We start from the raw sequence: 27,410 nt of genomic DNA on the forward strand, positions 1-27,410 counted from the left end.
GAGAGGGTGTCAATATTGAATGGATAAAGGGAAGGACAACATTAACGATAGCAATAGATTGCGATCTTTATACTTTCAACAAAAAAAAAATACCGTTAATCATGCTAGTCTTCACGTAACTGGAATAGGAAAAATACGTTTGGTGGTAAGTCTTGAAATGGTAATGATGATGAATCAATCACCCATTACTGTTAGTTGGTATCAAGCAGGATTATTTAAATATTAATAATTTCGGACAGGTTTTAGGGCTGTACACTGCTTAGTTGGCTCGTCATCCATTCATATTCCAGCGTCAGAACCGTTCCCTCGTTTCATTTTGACCTTGTTCCTCCTACTTTCCCCTCCTTGCTGTCATTCTCCTTTCTGTACTGCACAATGCTGCTCCCACTAACAGTGCGTATAATGCGTAGTGAAATTTGCTATAGCGAAAATCATGTCCTTGTTTCCTTATATGGCGATCGGCGTCGCGGGCCGCCTTGTTGAACCGAGGCGCGTGCACTGCTGTCGCCACCATTCGCTTCCATATTTGGAAGTGAGTTCAACAAACCTAATACAGGGGGTGTGGTGAGGCGAGACCGAATAATTTTCTATTATGGATTCTACACTATGAAATATTATTCGCGTGTCTAAATAGCATAGGTGTCCGTAGTACTATATTATTCACACATAATCTCTGTGTTGCAGGGAGCATGTTTTCCCAAAGTTTTTTTCTGATGATGTCAGTGCCTTAGCTCGGGCATAAAAGTAACCAAATGTTATGTTTTATTTTGACAAACATGAAACGTTATACAGAAGGGTTTAGAATTTATATTCCCACCATGCTCTACGTTAAATCTCATGACCACTTTTTCATAGAGATGCTCGCACTCCCCACCCCATCAAGCACGCGCAGTTTAGCGCGTCCACGTGGTGTATCAAGTGTGTGCGAGACATTACAGACGCTGCATCACAGCTCATTCAATTTCTATCCAGACGCCGACCAATTCAGAGACAGCTATGGTACGTTTCCATTTAACAACTAGCTAGCTCTGTGGCATATAATTTAAAATATATTGTCATTGGAGTGTCTCGTCTTAAAGCAATGTATTTTAGCTCATGAACAGCGAGTTAATTTTGAGATGAACTCGACAGTATCAGATTGTCCCATTCGGGTCAGCTGTGAGTTACTAACATCCTGCGGTGTTCAGGAACGTTTGCTAGCTGGATGTTAAATCTTGGATGGTATTAAATTGTTAAAATGCTTTAAATCATTCAGGTGACTGGCCTTTCCTCGAAAGTTTGTTTTATCCAGGTGTATGCTCGTCTCCTCTTGCCGTTTTAATCGCCTAGTGTAGAAAGAAAACGACCCCAAAACAACTGGCGCCATTTCCTTCCTCCCAATGCTTCACTAAGTAAGGCCTAATGCCTAGTCTATAGCACTTCGAGTTGCAAGTAGCAGCCTATTCCATCCGCATATGTATATGCTATCAAGTTAGCTAGTTAGTACTGCCCGGTGCTACTCCTCCCCGCGAATTTACCAGCTGGCTAAGTAACTGTATCTGGCTTTGTATTCGCCGGTGCTAACAGCTAAGTTAGCATGGCTAACGGTGTGCATTTTCTGTGCATGCGCATACCGTAGCTACGTTAGCCATTTAGGAAGCTAGGTAATTTGATGTACACATCCTTTGTCTTGGTCCGCATGAGCCCCATTATTTTTAACTATCGTGCGCAGGTGCCATGCCAATTGATTAACGTTAGCTTGAATTATAGCACTTAGCGTTAGCTGAATTTGCAGCGTGAAAATAATCGAGTTTGCCTGGTATTTAAGACATCGTTTTCCCTGTATATAGTGCACATGTGCGACCACTGCATTCATGGCCCCACCCTGGTTTTTGGTGCAAAGAGCATTTTTGCACCAGTAGCCAACTAGCTATTAAATGTGTACCCAGAATAGTTTAATTTAGTGATGGTATAACAAAATCAGACCAAGGTTCCGCGAGCAATTTTTCACAACGGTGACACCCCTATCAATAGCTAAAGGTTTTGCATGTGGGCCTTTTGTCGCTGGCAAGTGTTGCGCACGACGTCCTTCCTGGTTTCTACGCATCAAGTTTTGACAAGTGGTGCGTCCGAAAGAAACGCACGAGATGCTTGCGAACGACCAAACATAACTACTGTAGCCTACTACTCAAACAATTCGTCGTAAATGTTCGTGTAACACAGCTAGGTTGGCTTAACCCTGAATACATTTGCCGAATTATCAATATCGTGCGTGGACGGACGTGCGCATTCCAGTTTCTATTGTCATTGCGTTAGACATTAGATTCAATTGAATGAAAGGTTATAAAAATTCAAATTGTGTTGGGGGGAAATCTCGACTTACATTCAATTTACTCGACTGATTAGAGCTATCCTATTTTCCCACTAGCTATTCATTTGTGAGGCCTTTATCATGTACCATTCTTGATCATATGAATAATGTATTACAACATGACATCAATGTGTTGGTTGTATTGTATATAATGAATGAATGGTTACTGTTGAACACGATGGGCATCTGATTCCTGCTGGGTGCAAGGGCTTGGCTGAGGGAAGTGCCGGTTCAGTCATGAAAAGGCCCAGCCACGGTAGTCTTCAGTGCCCTATGGGTGCAGTTGGACCGATTGGACAGCTGCAGGGAATAACAAACCAAAATGATTTGTTCATTACAGCTGCTTGGTGAAGTATTTAGTTTTCAATTCATTTTAAGTGAATTGGAATAAAACGTATTGAGATTTTTTGCAACAGTTTTGTTTCCATCTAATATTCACGGCTCCTGCGGACATGCTCTGACTTGGGGCCCAATGTCGGGCCATTGATACTTTTTAGCTTGCATTTTCATAAATGTCTTACTATGAATTAAACACCTTCTCGCAAAGCAAAGTGTTGATTCTGTTCGCCACAGGTCTTTAGTGTCACACCTGATGTGAACACAATTACACTAGCGCTTCATTAACATCAACACTGGAGACAGACTGGTGTGGGTTAGGTGGAAGTGCAGCATAAGTGAAGATTAGTCTCCAGAGCTACCTATGGGTTTGCAGTCAGGAACCTGACATGGCTATGTCTTTTATCCTGTGCTGTTACTTGAACCATTTGGTGAGATTTCTGGGTATTTTATGGTAGGAAGAAAGGGATCTCTGTTGCTCAGAGAATGTTTTCTGCATGGAGGAACTAAAAGGGTATAATCTTCACTGGCTCATGGTATTGGTCTTTTCAAACAGGCGTCCCCAGTCAGCGCTCTAGTCTGAGTCGTGACTTGCTGCAGTGTGAAGAAACATGCATTGTCTGAAGAGCTCTCAGAATGGTAACAGGAGTGCTCATTGTTTTTGGAAGATGGCAGGATTTAGTGAAGATGAATGGCAATTGGCTGCTGTTTGCAAACACTGGCCTCTTCACCCTCTGTATGAGGCCCCTGCCCTTCCTAGAGTAAATGAATGCCCTGGCAACTCTTTTTAATTCTTTGGCAGTCATTTCCCTCCTGTTCGGACGTCACTAATCCAAACGTGTCCAAACTCTGGGCTCATCACTAGATGATTACATCCTGAGCCCAATGTTGTTTCTCTCACACAGGCCCTTGCCATCCACACATCCAGAGAAAACATGCCCACACCCTTCACACACACATTCTTTCAAACTGGGTCACTACACAGTGGCTCTGGACGATATGAAGCAACGCTCAGACCAGGAGTGCCATTTTTAATGAAGGCTTACTCTGGCTGTATGGGTCTGGCTTTACTTGAGGAAGGAATACCTAGTCTACCTGATTTAGCAGAAGGTGGGGTGACAGGATTGGCTAAAACCTGCCAGATGGGGCGGGATGGTACAGCAAGCCTTTTGACAGTTGGTCACATCCTCTGCCCGGTTCCTACATGGGTTGTGAATCCTGTTGGGTAAAATGTCCTAATGGAAATCAGAAGACCGGCAAGGTTTATAGGGCTGTTGTGACTCGGGGATGTGGCCTGTTATTATGTTTTTCCACAGAGGATCCATTGTCTGAGACCGACCCATACATTCTAAGGCTTGATTCCTTTCCCAATATTCACTCGCATGGTTACTTTACAGCAGTTTCTTACCTGGCATGGTTATCTTGCGTGCTGTAAACTTTTAGTTTTATAGGAGGGGGGAAACCCCCCCCCCCCCCCCCCCCCCCCCGTTTGAGATGCTTCAAAGCCACACCTGTTACTGGCCCTTATCAGGCAGTGGCAAACTACCAATACACACCTATTACTCATCAGGAATTTTGGTGTGGGGAAAGGTTAAAAAAAGCCCTCTGCTTTTTCTAAATGCCACTCCTGAGTCACGCTGTACATCATGCTGTTATGGCCAATGCTATGGATGGTGACTCGCAAAGTCCCCATTATCTTGAATGATCATGTGGGTAGAGGTCATAGAAACAGGATTGCCGTCTTGCTTATGGTGTCCCCCACCCATTGGACTAATGGCCATTCGTTCATCACTGCAAGTCATTGTGCTGCTACCTCCCTCTCGATTGCCTTTATCAGCTTCCCTTGAAGGGTCAATTCCTGCAGTATGGTAAGTCTCTCAGGCCCCCTTCCAATTTCTTCTGTGTTTTCTGTCCTGTCACTCTTCTGTGCTGGCCATTAGGACTGGATAACCTCCATTGCTGCATAAACAAGACACCTCCTTAGAAATGGAGCTGGAGTTTTAGTTTTGTAATCAGTCGGTACTGATTGAATTGAATAGTTCATGAAGCCTGGGTTGCTGTAGACCATTCAGCGTTTTTTTTTTTTGGGGTCCCTCATCCCTCGGAAGCATATGATCGTAATCTGTCTGTCTCTGTGCAGGCTTCCGGGGTGACAGTGACAGATGACGTTATCACAGTCTTCAACGAGATGAAAGTGCGCAAGTTGCAGGCAAACGAGGATGAGAAGAAGAAGAGGAAGAAGGCGGTGCTGTTCTGCCTTAGTGAGGACAAGAAGCACATCATCCTGGAGGAGGGTCAGGAGATCCTGACAGGAGATGTGGGCGTCACCGTCCAGGACCCCTACCTGCACTTCGTCAAGATGCTGCCCCCAGATGACTGCCGTTACGCCCTCTATGACGCCACCTATGAGACCAAGGAGACCAAGAAAGAAGACCTGGTCTTCATCTTCTGGTAAGGGAAGCTTGGCTCGGCTGGGGGGGGGGCGCATACTCTACATTTTCTAGTATGGTGTCACTTGTTGAATGTTAAAATCACTTGGCTTCTACACTCGGGATACAAGTTAAACCATTTCCCCCACCCCGACAGGGCCCCAGATGGTGCTCCCCTGAAGAGCAAGATGATCTACGCCAGCTCAAAAGATGCCATCAAGAAGAAGTTCACAGGTGAGGCGCAGATAGGAGACCTATTGGGCTCTTTTCAAATTAAATGCCATCTCCTTGCTTAAGCTTCCAGCTTTGTGATTGGAATGCATACATTTTTGGGGGGTTTTATATGCAGCGGTTCATTTAGAAGGGATGTAAATACAGCGATTTTGCTTTTATTAAAAAAGGTAAAGATGCCACCCAGTGCTCACTATCACCCTCTATCTTTGATAAACACTGATCTTAAACTATTTTCTAAAATTGTAGTCAACTCACTTAACCAAATTGATGCATCCCGACCAAGGCAGGTTTGTTAAACATTTATCCTCAGATAACTGCCGTCTTTTGCATGCATGCTTCATCAGAAACAAAAGCTCCTTGGGCAGTTCTCTTTCTCAACGCAGAAACAGTTTTGATAGCCTGGTCAAATTTTTGGTCAGTTTTGGTACATATGGGAATTGGCTCCAATATGATTAAGACTATAAGCCTATCCCTTAGCCATAATAACAGGCAATACCTTCTCTGTTTCCATTCAGAATAACTAGAAGTAGCAGGCAAGGTCGATCCCATCTCACCTCTGCTATTTTTGTCTGTGGAGCCCCTGGCCCAGGCAATTTGACAATCAAAAGAAATTACACCAACATCTCGCAATTCTACGGATCACATCTCATTATACGCTGACGATATCTTATTCTATCTGGACAATGTATCTCAATCCCTCCCAAAAGCCTTGAAGCTCATAGACAAATTCGGTGTCATCTGAAGTTGCAGTACAAAGTTAATCTAACCAAATAAGCCCTACTGCCTCGACCCCAATGGAGGTCTCCATGACTTATGGAATCCCAATTGTCTCCCATTTTCAATATTTGGGAGTATTTCCACTGTCAGACTTTAACAGAAAGCTCAAACAATTCAGTCCAACCTCCAATGGAGCAATATCCCTGTTGCTTTAACAATCCAAATATCTATTGTTAGAATTAATATTGCCATGGCTGAATTTCTATAGTTCAATGCATCCCATGTCTCCCCCTTTTGGCTATTTGTATAAAATCCATAGTGCAATCTCAATGTATATGGCAAGGTAAGCGAGGCCAGATAAACAATTAACACGGTTGCACAGGGAAAGACGTAGAACTATCCGTACCAAACTTTAAATTGTATTTCCAGGCACCAACATTTCGTCCCATCCTAAATTGGTTTAGACATGATTCCGTCGCGCTCTGGCTGAGTATAGAGATACATATGGTGTCTCCTATTGCCCTGGAAGAGGTGGTCTTCACTGATATGTCCCTTAAATAATTTAAACTATGCTTTGATCCTATTGTTGCTCATCCAATTTTCTATTTGGCGTCAACATCGAAATATAATAACTGGGAATCAACATGTCATGGCCGTACTCTAATATTTCACAATACCCTGTAATACCCCCCCCCCCCCCCCCCAAAATGGTCTACATGTGGAATCTGTACCCTTACTGATATCATTGTCAGAAATGGTTTGATAACATTACCAGGCAACTCCATTTTTCTATGTTTATGACTTTGGTCAGCTATGGTGTGTGCAAGTCTATATTAGGAAGGTGTTCCTAATTGTTCTTATACTCAATGTGTGTGTTGACTGTATGATCTGAACCCTTTACGGGGGGGATTTCTTTACTCATAAAATGTCTGTCAAAAACTATGCTGTGTCCAATGTGATGCTACATTTCCCCTCTGATTTTATTTTAGGTATCAAACACGAGTGGCAAGTGAACGGTTTGGAAGACATCAAGGATCGACGCACCCTTGCAGACAAGCTCGGCGGCTCATCGGTAGTCACCCTGGAAGGAAGCCCTATATAAATCTAGCCCCAGGCTTCAACTGAAGCCAAACACATCTGAGGGGATTGTCTGTTCATTCCAATATGGTTGGGAGGAGGGGCGACGCAGGACCAGGATCATTTGTGGGACTGTTAAGGGTGGGGGGACAGTTTTCAAATTCCATAACTGCAGGCTTTCATTCCAGTTCACACAACACAATGAAAATGAACAAAATACACACAAAAAGGGGAAAAAAGCAATAAAATAAAATAAAAATACAAAATTGAAGGATTATGAAGACTAAATACACAATGTAAATGTTTGAGGACAGGGTTTTGTTCTCTCTGGATTCCATTAGAATGACGATCGCAGAGAAAGGGACCGGCAACAACTTCACAATTCCAACTATTGAATCCTCCAAGATATATTATACTACTACCTTTTTTGCCTAACTTCTAGTTAAGTTTTCTAAGTGTGTGTAGCTGAGACTAGGTGTAGTACAAAACCATTTATTCTTGATTGCACAAGATTCATCAACCTATTCCAGGGGAACACATTTGCTTTAATTGTATTTATTTTTTTACATGCAAATTCCAAAAATGTTGACGTGATTAGTTATTATTTCCAGTTCTGAGTAAAAACAACATGGCATTGATGTAATAATTTAACACATTCCTCAAACAGGATCTGGTAGGGTTAGAAGTCTGAATTGGGTCATGTGACGGTAACATGGGGGCGATTTATTTGAAGAGCCTGTGTTCAGAACTTGGACTGGTATTGAATTGGTGGATGTTTTGTATGGTCTCCTTGTCTCTAATAAAAAGGCACTAAATGAGTAACCTTTTACTGCATTTTTTTGTCTAGTGATTAAATCGTGGCAAGCTAATACTGTTGATAATTTTAGCCTGTTCAAATGAATGTGGCTGATTTCGCTTGATTCCTATTGAGGGTCACAGTGGCCTGGGTAATAAATCTGGAGTACTGTTGATCTATTGAAAACGGTTGGTTGGTGCTGCAACCTGCTTACATGGGGCTGCTGTGGTGATATTTCTGGGGAACTCTTTTGTTTTTTGTATTCTGTGCCATAACTTTCCACTTGATTGAATTTTTGCTGTTAGAAATTATATCGAAACGTAAGCCAATTCATTGTAGACTAAGTGAAATGACAAAGATACAGTAAGTAAAAGCTGCATAGTGAGCCAATTTCCACACAATGTGAAGTTGAAGCGTGAGGCTCACCTCCGCTTGGAAGCGGCTGCCGCGGTGTGAACTGAACCCATGTACTGTGTGAGAGCGAGTTCTTGCATCTGCTCATTTCAATATCTGCAGTGCTGCTCATGGCAACATTTTGTTGAGGCTGCTGTAAAGTGATGAAAAAATATATAAAGATTTTAGGTTTTATATAAGGAAACAAGTCAATTGATATAAATTAGGCCCTATTCTATGGATTTCAATTGACCGGGAATACAGATGCATCTGTTGGTCACAGAAACCTTAAAGTTAGGGGTGTGGATCAGAAAACCAGTCACTATCTGGTAATCACCATTTGCATCGTGCCACACAACATATTTCTGCATAATGTTGATCAGGCTGGTGATTGTGCCCTGTGAAATGTTGTCCCACTCCATTACAATGGTTATGTAAAGTTGCTGGATATTGGCAGGAACTGGAACATGCTGTCATACACGTTGCTCCTGAGCACCCCAAACATGCTCAATGGGTGACATGTCTGGTAAGTATGCAGGCCATGGAAGAACCGAGACATTTTCAGCTTCTAGGAATTTTTAACAGATCCTTACATGGGGCCTAGCATTAAAATGCTGAAACATGAGGTGATGGCGGCAGGTGAATGGCATGACAATGGGCCTCAGGATCGTCACGGATTAAAATTGCTAGCGTTGTGTAGCTTATGCCTGCCCATACCATAACCCCACCACCACCATGGGGCACTCTGAACATTGACATCTGTAAACCGCTCACCCACACAACCCAAAACATTGTCTGCCATCTGCCCGGTACAGTTGAAACCGGGATTAATTCCTGAAGAGCCCACTTCTCCAGCATGCTGGTGAGCGTTTGCCTGCTGAAGTCAGGTCAAGACCCTGGTGAGGACAAAGAGCATGTAAATGAGCTTCCCTCAGACGGTTTCTGATAGTTTGTTCAGAAATTCAGTTTCATCATCTGTCCGGGTGGCTGGTCTCAGACGATCCCTCAGCTGAAGAAGCCGGATGTGGAGGTCCTGGGCTGGCGTGGTTACACGTGGTCTGCGGTTGTGAGGCTGGTTGGACGTACTGACAAATTCTCTAAAACAACTTTGGAGGCGGCTTATAGTAGAGTAGTGAACATTTGATTTTCTGGCAACTTTGGTAGACCTTCCTGCAGTCAGCATGCTAATTGCATGCTTCCTCAAATCTTGAGACATCTGTGGGATTGTGTTGTGTGACAACTGCACATTTTAGAGTGGCCTTTTATTGTCCCGAGCACAAGGTGGACCTGTGTAATGTTCATGCTGTTTAATCAGCTTCTTGATATGCCACACCTGTAAGGTGGATGGATAATCTTGGCAAAGGAGGGATGTAAAAGAAATGTGTGCACATATTGAACATTTCTGCGATCTTTTATTTCAGCTCATGAAACTTGGGATCAACACTTTACATTTTGGGTTTATATTTTTGTTCAGTATATATAAAGAGACACTGGCATCATGCATCCTAAATATATTTGTATACTGACCACAAGAGGGAACTCTAACTCCACTTCTGAAATGTGGATTCCATTTTACAGAAGCTAGCCATTCTTTGTATACCTGCTGGTTTCCACAACACAAGAACTCAGACAAGCAATCATGATAGAAATCTCAGTTTATTAAATTAGATATAGGCATTTAAAAAAAAAAAAATTATTACCAACTTTCTGATTTTCCTGCCCCCCCCCCATATGCTCAAAAGCAAGTTGAATATGCTGCAGGCATTCAGAGTAAGAAACCCCCTCCTAGGTTTTTAGAATGTATTTTATTGATTTCACCATCTATAACTTTGAGCCTTTTTGACATGTTTGGTGTATTGAGGCTCAATATGTTTTCAGTGTGGCTAGGTACGCCTCTGGATCATTGGGGGCAAGTATGCCTTTTAACAAGCGTCTTTCTAACACAATGACAAGTTCCTGTACTCTCCAAAACCGTTCGCATCCTCCAAGACATTACCTAAACAAATAAACCGTCCCGTCACCACATCTTTGTAAATTCAACTACCCACCCACACATTTAACCCTAAGTGTTGAAAAGCATGCGGAGTACAATGGGAGAGCATGATATATATAAAGAAAATCAGTCCAGTATTTCCCTCCATTGGCTAAAGCGAGTCAGTACATTGTAGAAAATGAACGGCTGCTACCACAGTTATAAAACAGGAGAGACGGGGAGCACGCAAGGAAAGGATCAGTGTTATTCTTTTCCCTCTAATAAAAGTGGTTCTGTTTAATACAGTGGAAATATCGACTCAGTGTTGTGAAGCTGACCAGAAGGAAAAGTGCATTAAAAGCTGCTGTGATGATAGCAGACGTGTTAGAAAGGAGGCATAGACCCCGAAAAAAAGGAGCTAGTTAAGTCTGAGACAGAAAACATTTACATTCACGGAGGGAACTGAGTTTGATCCAAAGGGACATTCCTGCACTTTCCAGAGTAAGGGACAGTCACAGTGGTTCACGCCTTTCCAAGGAAAACATGTTATGGCGCATGAAGGTTTAGCAGTCCTGTTTTCTTAGATAGTATTGAAGATTTTAAATATTTATTAGGTTTAAATCCAGTTTCACTCTTGCCCGTTATAGAATGAGTCGAGGAGTAATTTCCTCCACATCTCCTTTAAGGGATTTTGTGCTTACTTTAATCACTTTTCAGTCATGAGCTTCATAGCCTCCATCTTCTCTTAGTTCATCCCCCCTCTCCCTCAGTCCTGGATACAGTCCACTCGGTTCCCATGCACCCAGTAACAGATCTGGGCAAACTTCAGTGGGGTGAATCTCACAGCCACGTTGTAGTCTCGGTTCTCCCCGTCAATCTCCAGCCACTGGTGTCCAGAGAAGATGCCGATGACTTTCCTCTCCCACCGTTCCAGAGCCGTGTCCCACACGCGACCGTACACCCCCGAGCCGCTGGCCCCCGGCCGGGCATCACAATGCTGGTAGATCAGGTCGTTAGACTCATCCTCCACAGGACAAAAGCGGTAGACCAGCTCCCCAGGCCTGTCACTGTCAAACCCAGAGAAGTGGATGCGTTTCCCTGCCAGGTCGTCAGAGGAAGGAGCCACAGACAGACGCATGAAGGGCCGGCGGTGGGGCCAACGCAGTTCCAGGAGGGCGTAGTCAAAGTCCATGCTGACCTCCTGGGGGCCCTGGATCCAGCCTTTGGGGACACGAGTGCTTTTGACCCGGACCCAGCGCACCAGGGGTATCTTGGTGGGGGTCTGACTGGGCTTGGTGCCGTTGATGTACGGAGGAGTCAGGAAGCCCACCCTCAGTTTACGGGCTCCCTTGACGTAATCCTTCCCATCATGCACGCAGTGGGCAGCGGTCAGAACGTGGCGTTGAGACACCAGGACCCCGGTGCAGCCGGTGGAGATCCTCACAGCTGTGGAGAACGGGTAGTCCAACAGGAAGTGGTCACCGCGGATGTTGAAGCGCCCATCAGCCCCGTAAATCTGTCGTTTCTGACGCCTGTGCCGACTGGTAACTCTCCATCCTCTCATTGGTGGTGGTTGAAGGGCAGGACTGATGGTTCCCTCATAATCATCCTCGTCCTCCACATCCATAGTGGTGAGGGTACGAGAACCATCCGCATAGAGCGTCTCGAAGGCCAGCTGCTCAGTCAGGTGCTCTCGCCTTCGCTCCTGCTCTCCCTTGTGGTAGCAGCTGGCGTTACAGTGAGTGGTGAAGTCCAATTGAGTCTGAGCACTGAAGCGAGAGCGGGATAGGGGCAGGGGTACATGGGGCACCAGTGAAGGGAGGTGGACGGGATCTTGGTGAAGGAGGGCTCGGGATGACAGAGAGAGGGGGAGGAGGAGCGAGAGGAGCAGCACTGAGGTGGAGGGATGAGCCAGGCCAGAGTTTAGATGTGGAGACATGGTCGTTGATCAAAACACTGAAACGAAAAACAGATACATTTTACGTACATTGAACCACAATACACAAATACAATAAATAAGGAATTCACTTATTCTTGAGGAATGGAATGGTAAAGATTAACGAGGGACGTCATGGACTTTGCGGAAACCCTGTTTGATTAATGAAGCTTAAAAACAGGTAATCACTAATTCAACAAAACGGTGTGGAGATTAGAACACTGGCTTGTCTCCCTGATTTTAGTGAATCATTCAAACACTCACATTCCGAAATCCCCCATAAAATCAATCCACTCTCTCTGACAGGTGGATTCCAAATCCCCTCGCTCAGAGCCTATACACGTGGGATCAGTTAATGCAGGTTCATGTTGCAATGCAGGTCTAAATTTTCATTTATTTTAAGAGGTAACAACGCGGCTCCTGTTCCAGCCTATACTGTGGGCTATTCATAAAATGTGATTTTAAACCATGCTGCAAGGCATTCAAATGTCAGTTCTGTTGGAGGTTTGATATATTAGCCTCAGGAGAGGAACATCTGATTATGTACACAAGATAAGTATAGATGGAAAGTAGGTGTTGGGGCACACATTGGATATCAGTCATGGTGGAAAATGACACTGCATATGTTTATTTTTTATCCCCAATTGGTAGTTCCAGTCTTGTCTCATCGCTGCAACTCCGGTACGGACTCAGGAGAGGCAAAGGCCGAGAGCAGGGTGTCCTCCGAAACACAACCAAGACAATCTGCACTGCTTCTTGACACAATGCCCACTTAACCCAGAAGCACCAATGTGTCAGAAGAAACACTGTACACCTGGTGACTTTGTCAGCATGCACTGCACCCAGCCCGCCACAGGAGTCACTAGTGCACAACGGGACAAGGACATCCCTGCCGGCGAAACCCTCCCCTAATCCAGACGACGCTGGGCCAACTGTGCGCCGCACCATGGTTCTCCTGGTCGCGGCCGGCTGCAACAGAGCTTGGACTCGAAACCAGAATCTCTAGTGGCATAGCTAGTGCCTTAGACCACTGCACCACTCGGGAGGCACACTGGGAGGAACACCTTGTATCATTAAGTTTTTAATCTTGGCCACTGTGCTGTGTATGTGTGGGAAGGACTGAAGGGGACTTTATTACAGCTTGTTCAGCAGAAAGAAAAGTGTCTCAAATCATATTTATGATAAGGCTCTGGGGCAAAGTGGTGTCTGCCATCAAACATGAACTAACTTTCTATGTATGACCGTGCTTGGCAGGCTCAGAGGGACTAGGGGAACTCGATAGGTCTGAAAATGATGGACCCTTGGGCTCTAGTGGCCTAGAAGAGAGCAGGTGTCTAAAAGTGAAACAAGACAAGTTGAGGCATAGACGTACAGACCGGATTTGCCACACAAAGAGAGATTCCCGCCACACAACTGGATTCTATATCATAGTGTAGCCAGAGAAGATACAGTTACTCAAAGGTGCTCATATTTAAACTACACTGCTATGCAGTCAAAAACAACTACACCCGTCTCTATCAGCAGTCATTACATCCTGGCCTCTGATCCCATCCACATGAAACATCTACATTTAGCCATCTTTAATTGGGTTCCATTCAATTTGCACTGACATTATTACAAACACATTGTCAGAGTACTTAACATGTGTCCACATCTAAATGTATTTTAAGAAGGCTTGGGGTAGCAGGGCTCTTAATGTCTGTATAGACTGGGCCATTTATAATGTCCATGGTCTGAGACAGACTAGCTTTAATTGGGGATAGTGTGTTGAGACGAACCACACATATAACCACACTAACCTAAAATAAGGAAGCATTTGATGAAGGGCACAAAATAATCAATAACATAGTTCAAGAAAATTCATGGTGAGTCCATTTTCCAAAAGTTGTGGAGGGGTGAGTTTGGTTTGGGTGACCCTCCATTTTATGTCCCAAAGTGCACAACAGTAAATTGATCCCCACATTAGAAAGATCCTCCAGCTCTAACACATTGTAGAGCCAATCAGTGCCTAACAGCCTTTTGGAATCCTCTCTTAAACAAGACACTGGACCTCAACAAATTGTGTCAACACTTTCCATCAGAATAATGTCAAATGCACTTCAATTGCAGTCAATTTAATTTGGAACGGCAATAGAAATTGAAAAATCATTCCCATTTCCACATGGATCCCATTTCTGACAACTGAAGGTTATAGCCCACTGATAGATGCTGAGAGGTTTTTAACAAGCACCAATACACCTACTGTATATAAGCTACAAAGGCACACACACATTCCAGTAATGGACCTCTGTACACCTGAAACCTGTCAGCATTCTACAGCTCACCTTTGACCCTTAAGTGAAGACTCTGAAATTCTGAGAACAGCCTGCTACCCAGGGCCCGAGATTTGTCCTGAAAACCCCCTCACTGGGTATTTTGTCTTTCACCAAAATCATGAGTGAAGGTAGTATTGTCCCATGTCCACTCCGTGGGTTGTTGTCAGACCGCCAAAGAGAACAGATGATGTGTACCTTTCTCTGTCACTATTGAGACGCACCAGTACAGAGGAATAGTGCTGGGAGGCAGTATACTCAACTTACTGAACAATTCTGTGGGGCTGGGGAAAGGTAGGCTTTGGCTTTAGTTAATGTTTAGCAATGCAACATTCACTTACAGTAAGTAGTAGGCCTATCCAGTGGAGCAACATGAGTTACTTTGTAACAGATTTCCCAGGCAAAAAAAGTAATCTTACAATGTGGCCTCTAGGTAACAAACCAGGTTTAATTATATTCAAAATAATGATTAACACAAATTATTAGGCTACTTACAATGGGTAAGACAATAAATGCACAATGTACCTTTTTGTTAAACAGAGTCGGTGTTTAAATCCTATTCCCGTTTTCGCCCCCTTCAAAACTACCGGGCATCTCGATTCTCCAGATTTCTCCCATCTCTTCAGTGTGACAGGTATCCCTCTCTCTTCACAGTCCCGCAGAGAGCTAGTCGCCACTTTAATAACGTCTCCAAATCAATTCGGTCCAAGCAAAGTTGATCGATGAGAGTCAACTACAAGCTTGTGTTCCTACTCAATGTGACTATCCGTCCCTGGGAGTCGCTTAAACGGCTGCTCGGTTCAAAGGCGCTTACAAATAACTGAAAATGTTACTGAAAAGACATTTAGAGGCGCTCTCCCTCACGGTCCTAGCGCCCCTGTTGTATACAAAAGCCGTAGCATTTCTCAGCTGGATAAGAATTTGCTTTTAGGATGGGGACTAGGGGAGCACATATCTGAAACATTTTGAAGCCCTCAGCTCAAGATCAGTGTGTTCTTCAGCTGCAAAAAAGTCCCAAGTGACACAGTAACTTTTTTCTCCTCTCAGGAGTGGACTTTGGCACAGGGGTTGGGAGTGAATCAAATGTGAAAAGCCTAAAGCTATATCAAATGCCACCTGCCAATTAGAGCCGAATAGATGCTGAAAAACACAAATTGCCACAGGCTCTTAGAATAATGTGTCCCTGCAGGCACGTGCACTACCTACAGGCACGTGCATTACCTTTGCCATTCCAAAGTGCCCGGTATAAATCGCCCCAAAATTGTCTTATTTGCTACATTTCCGTTGGTTGCTTGTACGGAGCTCGGTACCCAAACATGCTTTGCTTGAGAGAGGCTGTCACCGGTCGAGTGTGTGTAGCTAGCAACCTAGTTTAAATATAAACCACTGCCACAATGGCATAATAACATTTGTTTAATACTTGATGACAGTTGATTTAGCCTACATCATCATAATCATCTATATTTGGTCTGGTTGGCTGATATGCGCAGCAGAGAGGCAGAAAGAGAGCTAGGTAAATAAATCACAATCAGTAAAATAAATCAAACTAGCTAACTAGTATATTTAAATCAATCATCAACATCAATGACCAGCTGATAGTCCATCCTCTTTTCCGATGTCTTTTGGAGGGACTGTAACTAGCTTGCTTACAATTTGTGATGATGAGTGAGTGTGTTGTTGTGTTGTGTTGTGTGGCGAAGACGCGCTAGGCAAGTCTCTCCACGTATGCGCACTAACCCCAGCCAATTCGTGCGCACTCGTGGTTTCATTGTGTCAATTGTTTGTAAATGTTCATCAATTCCCGATATATAGCCAATCACATATATACACTACACTATTCATTCCATTCACTGTCTTCTTTGTAAGCAACTCCAGTGTAGATATGGCCTTGTGTTTTAGGTTATTGTCCTGCTGAATGGTGAATTCATCTCCCAGTGTCTGGTGGAAAGCAGACTGAAGCAGGTTTTCCTCTAGGATTTTGCTTGTGCTTAGCTCCATCCTGTTTCTTTTCATCTTGAAAAACTCCCCAGTCTTTTTTTTCACCCTGAAAAACTCCCTTGTCCTTAACGATTACAAACATACCCATAACATGATGCAGCCACCACTATGCTTGAAAATATGGAGAGTGGTACTCAGTCATTGTAATAGTAAATCATTGTAAATAAGATTTCTTTCTTAACTGACTTGCCTAGTTAAATAAAGTTTAAATTTAAAAAATGAAATGTGTTGTATTGGATTTTCCCCAAACATAACACTTTGTATTCAGGACAAAAAGGGAATTGCTTTGCCACATTGTATGCAGTGTTACTTTAGTGCCTTGTTGCAAACAATAATATTTTGGAATATTTTTATTCTGTACAGGCTACCTTTGTCATGTATTGTCATGTTGTGTCTTGTTTCTGTCCTTTCCTTTCACCCTGTCTCCCTCTGCTGGTCGTACTAGGTTACCGTTTCTGTCCCTCTTTCCCCCAGCTGTTCCTTGTCTTCTCTGACTACCTCATTCACCCCTTTTCCCACCTGTTCCCTTTTTCCCTCTGATTAGGTCCCTATATCTCTCTCTGTTTCTGCTCCTGTCTTTGTCGGATTCTTGTTTGTGTGTCTCATGCCTGAACCAGACTATCATCGTGTTTGCTGCAACCTTGTCCTGTCCTGTCGGAATCTACCTGTCCATCTGAGCCCACGTGTGTTCATCATTAAAGAAACTCTGTTTGTTAATTCGCTTTTGGGTCCTCATTCACGCACCTGACAGAAGAATCCGACCAAGAATGGACCCAGCGACTTCGGATCCTCTCCACTCAGCCGTCGAGATCCAGGGAGCGATGCTAGGCAGACACGAGCAGGAATTGTCTGCTGCTCGACATGCCGTTGAGACCCTGGCCACCCAAGTCTCCAACCTCACAGAACAGGTTCACCATCTCCGCCTCGATCCACCGGCCACTTCCAGGGCTTTCGAATCTCCGGAGCCCAGAATCAATAACCCGCCGTGTTACTCTGGGGAGCCCACTGAATGCCGCTCGTTCCTCACCCAGTGTGATATTGTGTTTTCTCTCCAGCCCAACACTTACGCCAGGAGCACTGCTCGTGTCGCCTACGTCATATCTCTCCTTACTGGACGGGCTCGTGAGTGGGGCACGGCAATCTGGGAGGCAAGGGCTGAGTGTACTAACCAGTATCAGGACTTTAAGGAGGAGATGATACGGGTTTTTGATCGATCTGTTTTTGGGGAGGAGGCTTCCAGGGCCCTGTCTTCCCTATGTCAAGGCAATCGATCCATAACAGACTACTCTATTGAGTTTCGCACTCTTGCTGCCTCCAGTGGCTGGAACGAGCCGGCTTTGCTCGCTCGTCTTCTGGAGGGTCTCCGCGCAGAGGTAAAGGATGAGATTCTCTCCCGGGAGGTTCCTTCCAGCGTGGATTCCTTGATTGAACTCGCTATTCGCATTGAGCGACGGGTTGATCTTCGTCACCGAGCTCGTGGAAAGGAGCTCGCGTTCTCCGTTGCCCCCCTCTCCGCATCACTACCATCTTCCTCTGCCGGCTCGGGAGCTGAGCCTATGCAGCTGGGAGGTATCCGCATCTCGACTAAGGAGAGGGAACGGAGAATCACCAACCGCCTCTGTCTCTATTGCGGTTCTGCTGGTCATTTTGTCACTTCATGTCCAGTAAAAGCCAGAGCTCATCAGTAAGCGGAGGGCTACTGGTGAGCGCTACTACTCCTGTCTCTCCTTCAAGATCCTGCACTACCTTGTCGGTCCATCTACGCTGGACCGGTTCGTCAGCTTCCTGCAGTGCCTTAATAGACTCTGGGGCGGAGGGCTGTTTTATGGACGAGACCTGGGCTCGGGAACATGACATTCCTCTCAGACAGTTAAGGGAGTCCACGGCCTTGTTCGCCCTGGATGGTAGTCCTCTCCCCAGGATTCAGCGTGAGACGCTACCTTTAACCCTCACTGTTTCTGGTAATCATAGCGAAACCATTTCTTTTTTAATTTTTCGTTCACCTTTTACACCTGTTGTTTTGGGCCATCCCTGGCTAGTTTGTCATAATCCTTCCATTAATTGGTCTAGTAATTCTATCCTCTCCTGGAACGTCTCTTGTCATGTGAAATGTTTAATGTCTGCTATCCCTCCTGTTTCCTCTGTCTCTTCTTCACAGGAGGAGCCTGGTGATTTGACAGGGGTGCCGGAGGAATATCACGATCTGCGCACGGTGTTCAGTCGGTCCAGGGCCACCTCTCTTCCTCCACACCGGTCGTATGATTGTAGTATTGATCTCCTTCCGGGAACCACTCCCCCCCGGGGTAGACTATACTCTCTGTCGGCTCCCGAACGTAAGGCTCTCGAGGATTATTTGTCTGTAGCTCTTGACACCGGTACCATAGTCCCCTCCTCCTCTCCCGCCGGAGCGGGGTTTTTTTTTGTCAAGAAGAAGGACGGGTCTCTGCGCCCCTGCATAGATTATCGAGGGCTGAATGACATAACAGTGAAGAATCGTTATCCGCTTCCTCTTATGTCTTCAGCCTTCGAGATCCTGCAGGGAGCCAGGTTTTTCACTAAGTTGGACCTTCGTAACGCTTACCATCTCGTGCGCATCAGGGAGGGGGACGAGTGGAAGACGGCGTTTAACACTCCGTTAGGGCACTTTGAATACCGGGTTCTTCCTTTCGGCTAACGCTCCAGCTGTCTTTCAGGCATTAGTCAATGATGTCCTGAGAGACATGCTGAACATCTTTGTTTTCGTTTACCTTGACGATATCCTGATTTTTTTCACCGTCACTCCAGATTCATGTTTAGCACGTTCGACGTGTCCTCCAGCGCCTTTTAGAGAATTGTCTTTTTGTGAAGGCTGAGAAGTGCACTTTTCATGCCTCCTCCGTCACATTTCTCGGTTCTGTTATTTCCGCTGAAGGCATTAAGATGGATCCCGCTAAGGTCCAAGCTGTCATTGATTGGCCCGCCCCTAAGTCACGCGTCGAGCTGCAGCGCTTTCTCGGCTTCGCGAACTTCTATCGTCGTTTCATCCGTAATTTCGGTCAGGTGGCAGCTCCTCTCACAGCCCTTACTTCTGTCAAGACGTGCTTTAAGTGGTCCGTTTCCGCCCAGGGAGCTTTTGATCTCCTCAAGAATCGTTTTACATCCGCTCCTATCCTTGTTACACCTGACGTCTCTAGACAGTTCGTTGTCGAGGTTGACGCGTCAGAGGTGGGCGTGGGAGCCATTCTTTCTCAGCGCTCCCTCTCTGACGACAAGGTCCACCCATGCGCGTATTTTTCTCATCGCCTGTCGCCGTCGGAACGTAACTATGATGTGGGAAACCGCAAACTGCTCGCCATCCGGTTAGCCCTAGGCGAATGGCGACAGTGGTTGGAGGGGGCGACCGTTCCTTTTGTCGTTTGGACTGACCATAGGAACCTTGAGTACATCCGTTCTGCCAAACGACTTAATGCGCGTCAGGCGCGTTGGGCGCTGTTTTTCGCTCGTTTCGAGTTCGTGATTTCTTATCGTCCGGGCTCTAAGAACACCAAGCCTGATGCTTTATCTCGTCTCTTCAGTTCTTCAGTAGCCTCCACTGACCCCGAGGGGATTCTCCCTGAGGGGCGTGTTGTCGGGTTGACTGTCTGGGGAATTGAGAGGCAGGTAAAGCAAGCGCTCACTCACACTCCGTCGCCGCGCGCTTGTCCTAGGAACCTTCTTTTCGTTCCCGTTCCTACTCGTCTGGCCGTTCTTCAGTGGGCTCACTCTGCCAAGTTAGCCGGCCACCCTGGCGTTCGGGGTACGCTTGCTTCCATTCGCCAGCGTTTTTGGTGGCCCACCCGGGAGCATGACACGCGTCGTTTCGTGGCTGCTTGTTCGGTCTGCGCGCAGACTAAGTCCGGTAACTCCCCTCCTGCCGGCCGTCTCAGGCCGCTTCCCATTCCCTCTCGACCGTGGTCTCACATCGCCTTAGATTTTGTCACCGGACTGCCTTCGTCAGCGGGGAAGACTGTTATTCTTACGGTTGTCGATAGGTTCTCTAAGGCGGCTCATTTCATTCCCCTTGCTAAGCTTCCTTCTGCTAAAGAGACGGCACAAATCATCATCGAGAATGTTTTCAGAATTCATGGCCTTCCGTCAGACGTCGTTTCGGACAGAGGTCCGCAATTCACGTCTCAATTTTGGAGGGAGTTTTGCCGTTTGATTGGGGCTTCCGTCAGTCTCTCTTCCGGCTTTCACCCCCAGTCTAACGGTCAAGCAGAACGGGCCAATCAGACTATTGGTCGCATCTTACGCAGTCTTTCTTTTCGCAACCCTGCGTCTTGGTCAGAACAGCTCCCCTGGGCAGAATACGCCCACAACTCGCTTCCTTCGTCTGCGACCGGGCTATCTCCTTTTCAGAGTAGCCTCGGGTACCAGCCTCCGCTGTTCTCATCTCAGTTCGCCGAGTCCAGCGTCCCCTCCGCTCAGGCTTTTGTCCAACGTTGCGAGCGCACCTGGAAGAGGGTCAGGTCTGCACTTTGCCGTTATAGGACGCAGACTGTGAGGGCTGCTAATAAGCGTAGAACTAAGAGTCCTAGATATTGTCGCGGTCAGAGAGTTTGGCTCTCCACTCAGAACCTTCCCCTTAAGACGGCTTCTCGCAAGTTGACCCCGCGGTTCATTGGTCAGTTCCGTATTTCTCGGGTCATTAATCCTGTCGCAGTTCGACTTCTTCTTCCGCGATACCTTCGTCGCGTCCACCCGGTCTTCCATGTCTCCTGTATCAAGCCCGTTCTTCGCGCCCCCGCTCGTCTCCCCCCCCCCCCCCATCCTTGTCGAGGGCGCACCCATCTACAGGGTCCGTAGGATTTTGGACATGCGTCCTCGGGGCCGTGGTCACCAGTACCTCGTAGATTGGGAGGGGTACGGTCCTGAGGAGAGGAGTTGGGTTCCCTCTCGGGACGTGCTGGACCGTGCGCTGATCGAGGATTTCCTCCGTTGCCGCCAGGTTTCCTCCTCGAGTGCGCCAGGAGGCGCTCGGTGAGTGGGGGGGTACTGTCATGTATTGTCATGTTGTGTCTTGTTTCTGTCCTTTCCTTTCACCCTGTCTCCCTCTGCTGGTCGTACTAGGTTACCGTTTCTGTCCCTCTTTCCCCCAGCTGTTCCTTGTCTTCTCTGACTACCTCATTCACCCCTTTTCCCACCTGTTCCCTTTTTCCCTCTGATTAGGTCCCTATATCTCTCTCTGTTTCTGCTCCTGTCTTTGTCGGATTCTTGTTTGTGTGTCTCATGCCTGAACCAGACTATCATCGTGTTTGCTGCAACCTTGTCCTGTCCTGTCGGAATCTACCTGTCCATCTGAGCCCACGTGTGTTCATCATTAAAGAAACTCTGTTTGTTAATTCGCTTTTGGGTCCTCATTCACGCACCTGACAACCTTCTTTTCACTCTGTCATTTAGGTTAGTATTGTGGAGTAACTACAATGTTGTTGAGCCATCCTCAGTTTTCTCCTATCACAGCCATTAAACAGCCATTTTGTAACTGTTATAAAGTCACCATTGACCTCATGGTAAAATCCCTGAGCGGTTCCTTCCTCTCCAGCAACTGAGTTAGCGTGGACGCCTGTATCTTTGTAGTGACTGGGTGTATTGATACACCATCCGAAGTGTAATTAATAACTTCATCAAGCATGTCTGCTTATTTAGTCTTGCCATAAAAAAAGGGGTTGAATACTTATTGACTCAAGACATTTCAGTGTTAAATTTTGTATTAATTTGTAAACATTTCAAAAACATATATTTCCACTTTGACATTATGGGGTATTGTGTGTAGACAGTTTGAAGTCTATAACTTTGTAATTATAATTGAATTGTGCATTTATCACCATCATCACCAGCGCTTTGTAAATCAATTCAACCACCATGTACACCTCTACCTTCCTGCTGCCTGCTACTAGGTCCCTATTTTACACGTTGCATAAATAAATAGGCCTATGCTCAAAAATGTTAATTTTTTTTGCTACAGAGGCGTTTGGTGTGTTATGAATTTCAAGATATGAATTTATGAAAGTCATGTTTATTTTTGTAAGCTGGGGGGGTGCCCTTTTTTCATTTTGAGCACACAGAAAAAGGTCTGTGCAAGGCACTGAGTTGCTGACAGTTGCCAAAAAAGCAACAGACATGGACTTACTAAGCAGGCTATAATGTAGGCTACTACAGTATTTAAAATCAAATAAAGCTTTATTTATATAGCACATTTCAGACGTGGATGCAACACAATGCGCTGCACAAGAAAAACAAATAAATTCAACAAAACAATAAAAACATAACATTTTACTACACACCAAACATCGGAGTATAAAAACCAAAAGAAGAATAAAACCTGAAAGACTAAAAAGCACCCTAAGGAAAAGCACAGCAAAAAAAGGGGTATTTGAAGAGCCCTTTTAAATATTTCCACAGTTTTGGCTCCCCTCGGCTTCTCTAGCAGGCTGTTCTAAAGGCTGTCTCTCCATGCCTCTTGGTCCTAGGCTTTGGGATCGTTAAAAGGCCAGTGTCAGAGGACCTGAGGGACCTACTGGATACATAACTTAAAAGCATGTCTGACATGTATTGGGGTGAACAATCCTAGATTGATTTTAAGGCAAATATATGGGGGGCTGCACTGCATCACTACAGATCCTGGTTCGACACTGGGCTGTGTCGCATGAGGCGACGCAAAATTGTCCAGGGTTTGACTGGCAGTGATGTCCTTGTCCCATCTCGCTCTTGCAACTCCTGTGGCGGGCAGGGCGCATGCACCCTGACACGGTCGCCAGGTGTACGGTGTTTCCTCTGACACATTGGTGTGGCTGGCTTCCGGGTTAAGTTTGCAGTGAGGCATTGCAGGGTTGTGTTTGGGAGGACACATGGATCTCGACCTTCGCCTCTCCTGAGTCCGTATGGGAGTTCCAGCGATGGGACAAGACTGTAACTACCAATTGGGGAGAAAAAAGGGTGGAAAAAATGAAAAAAGACATACAAAAAGAAACAACTAATAATAAAAAACAGATGAATATTAAAATGTATTTTTAAACTCACAGGCTGCCAGTACGGTTTCCAGTGGTCCATGTGGATTATCCCAGAACAAAACACACTACTTAAGGTATGAGTGGCAATGGCTGCCATTAAACTTCTCCATCCGCAACATTTTCCATGATATACTGTAGGATTTGATGAAACACCGGAACGAAGACACATTCATCGTTATTACTGGATCGAGTGATTATAGCCCACAGGCAGGCAGAGGAATTCCTGAGATGTTGGGGCATGTTGTGGTGGTGGTCTTCATTGTTCATCCATTCCCTACCCACATCCCATTCAGATTTACCCACTGACCTTGATCTTTTTGGGGGTATCATCAGGCCCTATGTGAACGTGTGGGAGATTGAACAGTTCACTGGCGCTGAAACACAGGTCTCACTCACAGGCCCCGGCACTTTCTGGAATGCTGTGGAATCTACCAGCAAGGACACAAGTCAAGCTCTCTCAACACAATGTGTCTGCTGTTGTCCTCAAGTGGGTGTGCACGCATCCTAACTGTGAATCTCACACATACCTAGCAAAGGTTTACACTTTGACCTCTTATCCCCCCGCCTTAAACTATTTCGGTATGGTTCAGCACTAGGACCCTGTGTTTTGGTTAATTGTGTAACATGACCTGGATTTGAACCTTTATTTCAAGATTTTTCATCATACTTTCCCCATTTATTTTCATGTCAGATGGTCCAGCACCATCCTCAGACAATTGCTTTCATTTGGTCTAATTTTCATTTCTGGAAAGGCTTAAAATAAAGGTTTAAATCCAGGTCAATGACAGGGACCAACCCCATCACAGCTTGCCTAATGCCTCCAGGAGCTGGAATACGAGATAGATTCATGAGTTTTTCACATTAACAAGCGACCAGCAGTCTGTGTTGGTAATACAGTGGATTCGAAAAGTATTCAGACCCCTTGACTTTTTCCACATTTTGTTACGTTACAGCCTTATTCTAAAATGTATTTAATTGTTTTCCCCCCTCATCAATCTACAAACAATACCCCATACTGGCAAAGCAAAAAAGATTTTTAGACATTTTTGCACATTTATACATAAAAAATATACATTATTTATCACATTACGTAAGTAAACTCTTTATTCAGTACTTTGTTGGAGCACTTTTGGCAGCGATTCCAGACTCAAGACTTCTTGGGTGTGATGCTACAAGCTCGGGAAACCTGTATTTGGAGAGTTTCTCCCATTCTTCTCTGCAGATCATCGCAAGCTCTGTCAGGTTGGATGGGGAGCGTTGCTGCACAGCTATTTTCAGACCTCTCCAGAGATGTTTGATTGAGTTCAAGTCCGGGCTCTGGCTGGGCCGCTCAAGCACATTCAGAGACTTGTTACAAAGCCACTCCTGCATTTACAAAAAATATATAAAAACCTGTTTTCACTTTGTCATTGTGGGGTATTGTGTGTGGATTGATGAGGAAAAACAAACATTTAATCCATTTTAGAATAAGGCTGTAATGTAACAAAATGTGGAAAAAGTCAAGGGATCTGAATACTTTCTGAGTGCAATGTATATGGCTTTTCTGATGCATCCATCTTCTCCTCTATAACTCCAGGGATATGTTGAGATAATGGGACATTGAGGCCAAAGTTATGGTCAATTACAGGAATTTGCCTGGCAATAGAAGCCACATTAAACTGGAGGGGTCTTACAGTGCCTTGCGAAAGTATTCGGCCCCCTTGAACTTTGCGACCTTTTGCCACATTTCAGGCTTCAAACATAAAGATATAAAACTGTATTTTTTTGTGAAGAATCAACAACAATCATGAAGTGGAACGACATTTATTGGATATTTCAAACTTTTTTAACAAATCAAAAACTGAAAAATTGGGCGTGCAAAATTATTCAGCCCCCTTAAGTTAATACTTTGTAGCTCCAACATTTGCTGCGATTACAGCTGTAAGTCGCTTGGGGTATGTCTCTATCAGTTTTGCACATTGAGAGACTGAAATTTTTTCCCATTCCTCCTTACAAAACAGCTCTAGCTCAGTGAGGTTGGATGGAGAGCATTTGTGAACAGCAGTTTTCAGTTCTTTCCACAGATTCTCGATTGGATTCAGGTCTGGACTTTGACTTGGCCATTCTAACACCTGGATATGTTTATTTTTGAACCATTCCATTGTAGATTTTGCTTTATGTTTTGGATCATTGTCTTGTTGGAAGACAAATCTCCGTCCCAGTCTCAGGTCTTTTGCAGACTCCATCAGGTTTTCTTCCAGAATGGTCCTGTATTTGGCTCCATCCATCTTCCCATCAATTTTAACCATCTTCCCTGTCCCTGCTGAAGAAAAGCAGGCCCAAACCATGATGCTGCCACCACCATGTTTGACAGTGGGGATGGTGTGTTCAGTGTGATGAGCTGTGTTGCTTTTACGCCAAACATAACGTTTTGCATTGTTGCCAAAAAGTTCAATTTTGGTTTCATCTGACCAGAGCACCTTCTTCCACATGTTTGGTGTGTCTCCCAGGTGGCTTGTGGCAAACTTTAAACAACACTTTTTATGGATATCTTTAAGAAATGGCTTTCTTCTTGCCACTCTTCCATAAAGGCCAGATTTGTGCAATATACGACTGATTGTTGTCCTATGGACAGAGTCTCCCGCCTCAGCTGTAGATCTCTGCAGTTCATCCAGAGTGATCATGGGCCTCTTGGCTGAAATCTCTGATCAGTCTTCTCCTTGTATGAGCTGAAAGTTTAGAGGGACGGCCAGGTCTTGGTAGATTTGCAGTGGTCTGATACTCCTTCCATTTCAATATTATCGCTTGCACAGTGCTCCTTGGGATGTTTAAAGCTTGGGAAATCTTTTTGTATCCAAATCCGGCTTTAAACTTCTTCACAACAGTATCTCGGACCTGCCTGGTGTGTTCCTTGTTCTTCATGATGCTCTCTGCGCTTTTAACGGACCTCTGAGACTATCACAGTGCAGGTGCATTTATACGGAGACTTGATTACAGACAGGTGGATTGTATTTATCATCATTAGTCATTTAGGTCAACATTGGATCATTCAGAGATCCTCACTGAACTTCTGGAGAGAGTTTGCTGCACTGAAAGTGAAGGGGCTGAATAACTTTGCACGCCCAATTTTTCAGTTTTTGATTTGTTAAAAAAGTTTGAAATATCCAATAAATGTCGTTCCACTTCATGATTGTGTCCCACTTGTTGTTGATTCTTCACAAAAAATACAGTTTTATATCTTTATGTTTGAAGCCTGAAATGTGGCAAAGGGTCGCAAAGTTCAAGGGGGCCGAATACTTTCGCAAGGCACTGTATATCTTGTTGGTAGGAACAGCCCAGAAGGTGTAAATGTGTCAAGCTGCAGCCAAGCCGTCTCCACTGATGGTATCACTCTGACTTTGGGCAAACATGAACTGTGTCACAGCAGGGGAGTTAGCAAGGGAGAGAAAGATTTCCTCTGCGTGTGTTTGGCATCAAAACTACTAAGATTCCTAATCTCCTTTTTCTAGGTCCTTGTCTAGATTACCCTCTCACACACTCACGCCTCTCTGGCATTGTCTCTACAATCATACATGTGATACAATATCGAACATCAACAGACCAATTTGAAGCATTCATCATATTTCAATGAGATTTGGGATTTTAGGAGGCCCTAATGAGATGCTGTAAAAACAAAAGAATTCTGCAGGAGCCCGGTCTCCGGACTGTCTCCTGCCAGGAGTACAGTGGAACGGTTGTTCCTGGCCCGACCTGGGATTCACGCTTCACCCAGGAGAGAGAGACTCACAGGGAGGAGGGCGCTTTGTTAAAACGTTTCGGTCCAGTGAAATGTTGAAAACGTCTCCTTTTAAAG

The 27,410-nt window shown here is 45.1% G+C and overlaps 2 protein-coding genes across 3 annotated transcripts; one reads left to right on the top strand and one right to left on the bottom strand.

Moving 5' to 3' along the window:
• The first annotated feature begins 917 nt into the window (after nucleotides 1-917).
• Nucleotides 918-7,961, top strand: LOC110504986 (cofilin-2). The gene is made up of 4 exons (XM_021583910.3): nucleotides 918-999; nucleotides 4,827-5,137; nucleotides 5,273-5,349; nucleotides 7,056-7,961. The coding sequence occupies exons 1-4, from the start codon at nucleotides 997-999 to the stop codon at nucleotides 7,166-7,168; spliced, it is 504 nt and encodes a 167-aa protein (XP_021439585.1). The 5' UTR covers nucleotides 918-996; the 3' UTR covers nucleotides 7,169-7,961.
• A 2,008-nt stretch (nucleotides 7,962-9,969) lies between these two features.
• On the bottom strand, nucleotides 9,970-15,879 carry LOC110504987 (serine protease 23). Of its 2 annotated transcripts, none has more exons than XM_021583911.3 (2): nucleotides 15,078-15,879; nucleotides 9,970-12,260 (listed from the first exon to the last, which is right to left on the bottom strand). In XM_021583911.3, exon 2 carries the CDS (start codon nucleotides 12,241-12,243, stop codon nucleotides 11,071-11,073), a length of 1,173 nt encoding a protein of 390 aa, XP_021439586.3. In that variant the 5' UTR covers nucleotides 12,244-12,260; nucleotides 15,078-15,879; the 3' UTR covers nucleotides 9,970-11,070. The 2 variants fall into 2 exon arrangements, with proteins under 2 accessions (XP_021439586.3, XP_090075773.1); XM_090219647.1 differs by lacking the exon at nucleotides 15,078-15,879 and adding an exon at nucleotides 14,565-14,820.
• Between the last annotated feature and the right edge of the window lie 11,531 nt (nucleotides 15,880-27,410).

Source organism: Oncorhynchus mykiss, chromosome 25 (assembly GCF_057628025.1).
Source record: "Oncorhynchus mykiss isolate SJ-2025 chromosome 25, ASM5762802v1, whole genome shotgun sequence".
NCBI classification, from domain to species: Eukaryota; Metazoa; Chordata; class Actinopteri; order Salmoniformes; family Salmonidae; genus Oncorhynchus; species Oncorhynchus mykiss.

Coding starts and splice junctions, on each gene's coding strand:
- LOC110504986 (XM_021583910.3), top strand. Junction 5,138..5,272: donor GACCTGGTCTTCATCTTCTG/GTAAGGGAAGCT, acceptor CCACCCCGACAG/GGCCCCAGATGGTGCTCCCC. Junction 5,350..7,055: donor CATCAAGAAGAAGTTCACAG/GTGAGGCGCAGA, acceptor ATTTTATTTTAG/GTATCAAACACGAGTGGCAA.
- LOC110504987 (XM_021583911.3), bottom strand. CDS start 12,243: ATGTCTCCACATCTAAACTCTGGCCTGGCTCATCCCTCCACCTCAGTG.